A 10000-nucleotide genomic window follows, 5' to 3' on the forward strand; every position below is an offset into this window, starting at 1 on the left:
TGTGAATTATTGCCAATACAGAGCTTTGAATAGAATGAACAAGCTATGAATTACACCATCTAATGCAATTGCTTCGTTATATCCCTGGAAAACGGCAACATTTGTAAACAAAAAGCACCATCACCCCGCTCTACCGTTTCTGTAGACTATAGGAACTTAACTGAACCCACTAGTTGCTACATTGAGCGGCTGACAGAGGTAAAGACAGTCTTTCAACATTAGTGAAGCATCAATACCATTTTTTTCATATTGAGTATGATTACAAATAAATTATTGCCGGTGTCCGACACCGTAATAAATGACCCAATCAGAATTAAGCAGTTAGTGTAAATGAGTGCACTGTGCCTCGTCAATTAAGTCATAATCTAGCTGATTCAAATGACGTGCATTAGCCAGCTATACATTAGTCATCTTGGAGCATGTACCATTGAAGAGGAGTAGAATGGGCTTTGCTCTACATCAGAAAAGCGCTTGTACAGCTGTAGGTAAAGTATGTTTCATAGTTTTGTTCTCATGTTACTCATCAGTCTCTTTCAACAACAGTCCCTGTAGCACAGTGACAGCAGCCACCACATCGGAGGCTAATGCACTATCAATTTCAAATAAAGATGTTTCATCAAAACTAATACACTGCATAGCCAGTATTGAGCAAACTCTAAACTGAGCCATAGCAGCTGGGCTAACCACACTGTGCACAGACATGTACATGGCAGGATAATGCGCTGCGTTTTTTTTTTTTTTTAAACAAAGATTTTTACAAAGTTTTTAGAACACACACTTCATTAAATGTTAAAACCTTGAAGTCGTATTCAGTCAGAGTAAAGTTGGCATACACGGTCACTTGCCTTAAATCAGTGTCGAACTCAACCACTGAGAGCCATATTGTAAAAAACCTCAAATCACCTATGCTTCATTTTTAACTAACGTGATAAACAGAACTGTTTATTCAAAACACCTAAAAACCTTAGCAGTAAGATGTAGGCACTTATAGTAGACATGGAAATATATGCAGTATTCAAAATTTAAAGGTCCTCAAGAACTCGGTCTTTTAAACCGACCTATTAGCATGAACTAGACACCCGTCAACCTTTCGGCGCTGCAAGTTCATTAAGATTTGGGCTCAGTTCCTGAGATGCTGAGCTAACGTTAAAGGTTTATATCGGCTGAACTGCGGTTAGTTGTTTGGTGATATGACAGGTGGGGAAGTGCGTAGAACTGAGGTCTACCTACTCTCTCTCATTGTTGGAGAGTCAGAGCACACATTACATTGCAGTGCATGCTGAGGACTGTAGTGTAGTGCACTGTGAAACAAAGCTAATATTAATAGAAAATGAAAATACCTTTGCAGCCAATAGGATCGAGTCTTGTATTTGACCTTGTGTTTGACACATGGGAATTAAAATCATTAAAATCTCAGATTTAAAGGACTAACAACTATATTGACATTTTGCCTTTCCATTCTGCTCGCCGGTGCGTCTTCATCCACATTGGGGATGTGGTTGGTATTGTGTTAAACAGGCTGAAACAGCACTGAATTCAGAATGTTTACAGTGACCAACGACTTTGTGCCTGACCACCACTCCCATGTGTGAGCAGACCCTCGTTCACTTGCAGCTCAAGTCATTTCTTTGGTGTACACCACCTAAGCCTGCATCACATGGTATCAGCTGGTATCGGACATCGGTATCAGAGCATTATGAACCCAGTATGAATAAATAAGAATGTTATCAGGCCGATACCTGATACAAATATCGATATTGACATCAAAATTCAATGCCATGAAAAAAGCCAAGAAAATCTGAACCAGTCTTGAATCTTTAGGCCTAAACATCTGAGCCTACTGCTGTAAAAGGCAGGACTCTAATCAGCATTTAACTGCGTGATTATTTGATTATTATATATATATATATATATATATATATATATATATATATATAAAATATTATATTATATATATATAGTGATTATTTTTCCCTCTCAGTTTGTAGCAGCTGCAGTCAAGTAGGTTAGGGGGAATATTTTGTCCAGAAACTCTTTCTTGGAATATTATAAAATCAAACTAAATATTCCAAAAAGCAATGCAGTTGAATCATGACCCTCAGATCAATATAACCAAGAGGAAGCCGCAAAATAAAGATATATATATAATAATGTGTTGCAGGAGATTACAATGTAAATTAATGAGTGTAAAGTTTCCTTAAAGTCACTGACTGTACCATGAAGTAGCTTGAACTTCTGAACTTTTCCTTGAACTCTGAAAAGTAGCTTTTTGAAGGGTTTTTCCCCCCAGTGTCCTGCAGGGAGACAGTCCTTGCACTGTTAATCACATACACAAAAGACCAGTGACAAGAAGAGACAGACACAGCGACTCGGATGGACAAAGAGAACAGCGCAGAGACTGAGGGAATGAAGGCTAACACAGCTAAACAAACAAATTCATTCACTCTGATTTACTCCAACATTGTCTACTCCACCTCCCTTCTCCTCCCTCATTTCTCTCACTTGGACATTCAGACCATTTCTGTTCCCATCTCACCTTTTGATCCACACCCTCAGAAACAAGCTGAGTCGTAGTTTCTCTGGCTGCTCTGCGCTGTTTTCCAGCGTCAGCATGAAGCCCAGAGTGACACCTCCCATCATTCCTCACTCCACCAGCTTCCCTGTTTTTAGTGACTGAATGAAGCTCTAAGCTCATCACATTTCAAACCTAAATAAACCCGAATCGAAATGTTTGACACTCTTTTTTTCTGAAGTACAATGCTGGTAAGAAGTTCATAGACCCAAGATGCTCCTTATGGACCTCACAAACAATACAGAGCTGAGAAAGCATTTAATTAAAACACCAGGTACCCCATTTAAGACCAGCACTAAGAACCACAGTACTACAGCAAATACTTATGAAACCTTATGAAACATTTGAATGTATAGTGATATACTCAAAACTACTAAGCATTAGGGCAGTTTTGAGCCATTTTTAACTGAAGGTTAAGACAAGATGGTCATCTAAAGGTCATCACTCATTTAGCCCACAGTAAGAACTACACAGCTAAAATTAGTGTGACTGAGTACCATTTCATGACAGATTTATTACAGGACTGGATCACATTCATTGTTCTTTTTACACTCCAATATGCCACCCAGCATTTTCTGCTGACACTAGCCCAATAACAATGTGGTGTTAAATCGACATCAAGTCAAGTTCAATTACCAACAGCATAAGGGAACTTTCAGTGACAGTCGCAAATTGTGAGAAGCCGCAGGAAGCACAACACTTATCAGTTGATCATTTGTAAAACAAACATTTTAGAGAATAATTAGCTTTGTTGTTGTTAAATAGATAGAAAAAGCAAAGACCAATGTCAAAAGAAAGTCTGGCTCACCTGTAAATACATCCTGAAAACCGCAGGTAGACGTCTGTCCAGCTGAAGCTCTGCGATGAGCACCCAGGCACGTCCCTCCTGCTCTGAGTGTCCCCTCCGAGCCTCCATACTCCAGGTAATCCTCAGACCCAGTTTTGGGAGGCAGTGGCCGGAGCTCTTCTGTCCAGTCAGCGGAGCGGCTAATGGGTCCAGTGACGCTGTAGGAACGCTGGCGCTTGACCCTTCTTCGTTCTGCCCTGGCGATGGTCGCTGAGGAGTCACCTCGGGAACGGCGTGGGAAGTGTGGGCTGTGGGATGGCGAGGGGGCAGGAGAGCAGGAGGGAGAGCTGAGCTGACGGGTTGTGGTTTTGACGTAGGATGGGTGGATTGGAGGGTATGGTTTGACCGTAGGACTCATGGAAGAAGCCGGGACACTGGATTTCAGAAGCCGAGTAGCCAAAGGACTTTCTTGTTGGACCCAATGCGGAAACGAAACGCTACTTTTCCTCCTCTGGATCACCTGGACTTCTTCCGCTTCCTCATTTCTGTCAGAAGGCAAGTCCACTGCAGGCACAACACACTCCAGAGAATCGGCCGAAGATAACAGTCCTTCACCTTCAGACAGTGTATCAGAGGTTGGCGCATCCTCCTCCTTGCCAGGATGTAGAAAATCCAGACCATCTAGTTCCTCCTGGGCTGGAAATTGCAGGCCATTCACTTCAATTTCCTCCGTGGCCTCCACTGCACTCTCGAAGGAGGCCGTGAGGTCGGGGAAGCTGGTGACGCTGATCGTCGTGGTGATGGCCTTCCCCTCCACATCCTCGCTAACTGAGGGGGCTGCTGGAGCCTCGGCTGTCCCCTGCTCTTTTGTCCCGGTTGCCACGGAGACGGGAGCAGTACAAAGGACCGGGCTTGAGCTGCTAAACTCTTCATTGATGCTTTTCTCTTGCTCTTTCTCCCTCTCCTCCTGCCCTCTCTCTTTCTCTCCCTCCCTCTCATCTGGAGTAGCCTTAGCAAGTTCAAGGTGCAAATTCAGGCCATTTTCTCGTCTATGCAGAGCCTCCAGCACAGTAAATGCCTCAGAGTCAGGTGTCGGGCTGCTTTTCGGTTCCTCGCTGAGGCCGTTTTGTTTCCAATCCTTCACCCAGGCCAGCTGCTCCACTCCAGGTGAACCTGCAACTCCCTGATGCTGAAGCCTGATGGCCTGCTGAATGTCCGCCAGCAGGTCTTCATGCTCCGCCGCCGAATGGAAGCTGTAGATGTCCGTATCAGATCCAGAGCTGCCCTTCTTCTCTTCTGCCAAGGTTTCCTGCGTTTCTTGTCTGCCGTTTTGCGAGAGGATAAGGGGTCGCTCTCCCTCGGCATCAGACTGGCCGAGCTCGTCAGCTGAAAGATCCGGTGTTTTGTTGCAAAGGGATGGCGCGCTGTCCAGCTCGTCATGCTGCGAGTCCAGAGCATCTTCCTTCGAGGCACTCAGCAGGCCCTTCACCTTGGCCAGATTCTTGCGTTTGCGGATGGAGAAGACAGAGGACTTGGACTCGGACTTGGCTTTCCTCTTTCCTCCTCCACCACTGTCCCCTCCCTTGCCATGCTTGGATTTCTTGCCATGAAATCCCTTCTTTGTGCCATCGGCCGTGTCTCGGAGGGGGCCGCACTCCTCCGCCGCGAGCTCTCCATCCTCCGCGGCAGCCGAGCGCTTCAGCTTTCCATCCTGGTTGCCCATGGCGATGTGTGCGCTCAGGCCATGCCTGCCGCAGAGCGGGTGTGCTCGTTTGCGTCTGTTCCAGGAGCAGTTGACTGATCCACACAATACGCTCTCGTCTGCTGAAGAGAGCAGTGGACAGGAAGAGGAGGACGAAGCGAAAGAGAAGAACGGCAGGCTCTCGCTATCACTCTCGCTCCCTCCCCCCTCCGTCTGCTCATCATCCCTCGCTCTGCAGAGAGAGACAGGAAGGGAGGGGGAGCGCACCCTAGGGACATGCTCAGTGCAGCCCAGGCACAGGTCCTCCCTCTTCTCCTCCTGCTGCTGAGGGTGGCAGTGAAATGGATTTTGGGAAATGTAGTAATGGCGATGTTTGCCAAGGCTCAGAGCCTCGATCAGTCTCTCTCTGAAGGGAAGGCGGGGGAGGCCATCCTGTAACCCGGGCAACGAGGAATCCATCAGCCAGAGAGACTGCATCACCACCACAACACACAGAGGGATTCTCACACACACACACGCTGGAAAAGAAACAATAACAAATGAATGAATAAATAAGCATTTGTAAATTAACATAAATGAATGTTAAAAATACCCATTAGACGATACATTAACTAAAAAGAATGAAGGTAAATATATGAATAGGTAAATATATGAATATACAGTGGGCAAGTTGTATATGGTGGGTCCAAATGACCAGGTAGCAGTGGAGTGAAGGGGCACTCTCAACTCAAGGGCAAATTGGCACATGAATGTCAAATATGCATGGAATTAAAATATGTATAACGCACACATTTTAGGTGATTACATTATATGAATATAAATCCAAATGGGTGGAAATGAGGGATGGTAGTCTTACATTACAGCAGGAGTACTTTCAGTCATTTGGCACCCCAGACACTATCATATTGTTACTTAACCCATTATTTAGCCCACAAGACCACAAAAAAAAATCTGACAGACTGTAGTTAAAGATTTGTTCTAACAAATCCATTCGGGAAGGATGTGTTTAATAGTTCATTGAATGATGCTTAAAAAAAACGACTTTGTGAAAGTAACAGAACAAATGAACAAAAGAACGCATTCATTTTTAAACATAATTACTGGCCTGAAAATATCATGCCTAATCTCTAACACATCACTCGAAGCTCAATTCTGCAAAAAACAATGAATGAATGAGTATAATTAATCATAAGCAACATTTCTAGGGATGCATAAGAATGTTGGAATCATATCCACCAACACCAATAGGCCATTACCAATATCGGATGCCACCTTATTTTGACAAAATGAATAATTTTTGATCTGGTTTAAAGAATGTCTTGTTCCAGGTTTTGCCTGGATGCCCCCAGTCATCACATCAATTTAATAAATTCAATTACCCGCAGACTGATTAACATACCAATGTACTGATTGACCAAACTCTTTGTTGGATGGTAACTACAAATAATACTGGACTGCCTGAGGAGAGGTTTGGAACTTGCATTAATATGAATATTAATTATTATTCCCCCACTTGATCAAAATGAGCAAGAACACGTGAAAAAGAGAAGCAGGAGCACTCCACACACACCGAGCTGATCCGCATGCCAGAGTAAAGCCGCCGTTTCTGCTAATCCAGCCCGAGTTTAAAGTGAGATATTCAGAAATGCCTGTCATCTCACACGGAGGATAATCTCATTCAGCAAGCATGACAAACACACACTTGCCCTTAAAGGAGAATTGCATGTTTCTTTTTCCCATATTTCTGTAGTACAGTCTGCATTTACATGTAAGCAAAACCATTCAGGAGTTGATCAATATGAAATGAGCCATTTAAGTCAGAATTGTTCACAGTGGTGGTGATGGGAACCAGACGTCTGAAGAGTTTAATGCTCTTTAAGAGCCATTATACCTGAATGGCTGTGTTTACATGCAAATCTGATCGAACGAATCCGGATGCAATTTAAGACTAAAGGTGTTTGTATGCTCACTCTACAACACTCTGATGGAAAATCTCCTCATGCTAAAATCTCCGCCCTACAAGTAACTCGCGCATGTGTGAAGTACCACTGAGAAGCAAATGTTATCATGACAACGAACATCACGTGAGCCCAGTCAGAGAGAGATGAGCAGCAGTGAGCAGTGCTTGTGTTTCTAGTTGCTTCAAAATAACGTCAGACTCAGGAAAACGTCCTTCACATGTGCTTATTAAAGAAGGCCGAGAGGAAGACGTTGTGTTCTGAGACACATAAGCTGGACGTCCGTCCCGCCGCCGTCTTTTAAAGATCAGAGCATGAACTTCGTCTCCTCTGCAGACCAGTTTCTGCTCCGCCGTGTTGAACATTATAAACTTTCACTATGACGTGACGCACATGCGCAGACCGATGTTCATGTTCCGATAGGGAACATAATCAGATACAGGCGTTTAGACGGCTATTATTCTTCTATTCAACAGATTATTTACAGGATTACCCACCTCATTCAGTCAGATAGACATTGTATTCCGAATTGCCTCAATCGGACAAGACTATTCCGGTTGAGGTGATTACATGGACGTGTTCTATTACGATTGAGCTATCAGTCAGATTAACAATGAATTATTAGGCTGCATATAAACGTGGCAAATGATTATGAACATGTGTCCTGTTTGTTTTCTGATGCATTTGAGAAGGTTTAGACCTAATTTCAAAAGCCGTTCATGGCAGAAAGGAACATGAAGGGTGTTACTGGGGCAAAACAGTCCCCAAAAAAAACTTTTCTGATTCATCACAATTTTACCATCGATAATGTGTCACCACTGCGGTAAAGAAATGAGTTTTTTTTCTACATTGAACCCTTTCACATTAAACCACTTTGACTTTGTCTCAACAACTACGCAAAACAATTTATATTAGTGGAAGATCTCTTTAATGCTGTTATAGACGTTCAGAGCTGGACAGAAGAGCCTAAACCATCCTCTTGTAAAAGTGCCGTTACCTCAACAAATAATTTAAGCAGACGAAAAAAGCTACCAGGCCAAAAAAGTAACAGCTCCGAAATGTCCAATACAGAAATGTACACAACTGCAAAGAAACATCTTGGTGTATACAGCAATTATCAGCACAGGAATAGGTAGTTAAGCTCTAGTCATGTTTTATGGGATCCTTTTGGTCTAAAATAAGATAAAAGTCCTGTAAGTGAGAAATGTGAGCGACAGCAAAACAGCCCAGCAGCTAAAATCAACAAAACAATTAGATTAAAGAGAAATTCCACCAATTTTTCAATAAGCCTGCATAATTGAACCACAAAGGCGTTAACAAAGTCAGGGTAGTTTGGTGTGAAGTGGTTTACTGTAAAGAATCCTGATTTAGACCATTTATATTGTTGGTGATAAGAACCTGGGGGTTGCAACATGTATAGTGGAAATGCTATCAATTAATTCACTTTCCAAAACCACCAGTGAACCTACAAGTGTCTGAGTTTTTATAAGGAAGGTTGAGGATGGCAACACAGTGGAAATCATGAAAATTCTTTGGGGAATATTTTACCTCATCCCTCTGCATGTACCACTCCAACTTGAATGGATTAAATAAATAAAAAAATATATATTTTAGCTCAAAATCTTCTCAATGATCAAAAAAGCAATATCACAGGCACCTGGTATCATGCACCAATCAGGCCTAACATTGACCACCTCCTTGTTTCTACACTCATTGTCCATCTTATCAGCTCCACTTACTGTATAGCTGCACTTTGTAGTTCTACAGTTACAGACTGTAGTCCATCAGTTTCTCTGATACTTTGTTACCCCCTTTTACCCTGTTCTTCTGTGGTCAGGACACCCATGGACCTTCACTTAATGCTTAAATGGTTCGCTGCATGGTAAAACGGTCCTTCAGATTGAGGAAGAATGTGCTGTGGTTCCATTCAGAAATCAGAAAGACTTGTTATAGAAGAACGCCAGAGTAGAAGCCTTTTTGGTGCTTTGCAGCACCGTTTTCTAAAAGGTTCTATAAAGAACCATGCGCCACTCATTCACCACCAATCTTAAGAACCATTCCCCATGCAAAGAACCATTTAAGCATCAAATAGCTCCACACAGACCCAAGAACCCCTAAAGAACCATCTACCCCAAGATAGATCGAGCTGCTCATCCAGGCCCGTGGCTGTGCTTCTGGGACTTTATGCTCACCTGGGCAGCAGCCGCTGTGTCCGGCAGTATTTCAGTTACTTGTCTCTCCGCTGGTCCATCGGTCAGGCATCTTAGTTCAGGTTCAGTAAAAACAACAGGGAAGTGCTTAACTGAGACAAACGCTCATCACACCATCACTTTAGGTTCAAAAGGCAGACCAAGCGCAGGTCGTGGTTAAAAGGTCTTCAGGGTTCAGGGGTCGTTTTCCTTCAGCAGGCCTACAGGACCTTCAGGTAAAACTAATCAACAATGCCATCAAAGTTAGCTTAATAACCAAGATTATAAAACACACGTATGAGCTAAAAGCCTCAGAGCCGAAGAACAGGCGTCACTGGGGCGCTAACACTGAGAGAAGTGCGTGTAGTTCGTGTTTCAGGGGGAGTTTGTGTTTTCCTTTGCTTTCTCGGCTACCAGCCCGCCATCTTCTCTTCCACCGCCGGCTCAAATCTCCCGCCAGAAGAAGCCTGCGTCATGACGCTATAAGCACGCCACGCCCACCACTCGTAACGTGCACGTTTTGCTAGTCGTTTATAAATTTCTTTCTCACGTTTTTATTCGTTTTATATTTGTGTACGTATTTTATTTGCTTGATTTGACCTTTACTGTCTTGTATTTTATTCATTGACTTGGCTGTTTTTTTATTTTTAATTAATTTATTTATAGATATTTTTAATATTATTATTATTATTGATTCATGTAGGAGACAACATGTATTTAAACGTTTTGTATGGATTTTATTTTATTTGTTTTATGTTTGTTACTGTATTTGATCTATTTATGTATCTGATT

General features: G+C 42.9%; 1 protein-coding gene across 1 annotated transcript in view; it reads right to left on the minus strand.

Annotated features, from left to right (window-relative positions):
- The window catches only part of fmn2b (formin 2b), a 136485-nt gene extending 126861 nt beyond the window's left edge, over positions 1-9624 (minus strand). The window contains exons 1-2 of the mRNA XM_037544306.1: positions 9212-9624; positions 3381-5579 (exon numbers count right to left, since the gene is read on the minus strand). Coding sequence (XP_037400203.1) covers positions 3381-5538 — 2158 coding nt within the window. The 5' untranslated portion in view covers positions 5539-5579; positions 9212-9624. The remainder of the gene's footprint in view (positions 1-3380; positions 5580-9211) is intronic.
- Between the last annotated feature and the right edge of the window lie 376 nt (positions 9625-10000).

This window comes from Pygocentrus nattereri, chromosome 13 (genome assembly GCF_015220715.1).
Source record: "Pygocentrus nattereri isolate fPygNat1 chromosome 13, fPygNat1.pri, whole genome shotgun sequence".
Taxonomy (NCBI): Eukaryota; Metazoa; Chordata; class Actinopteri; order Characiformes; family Serrasalmidae; genus Pygocentrus; species Pygocentrus nattereri.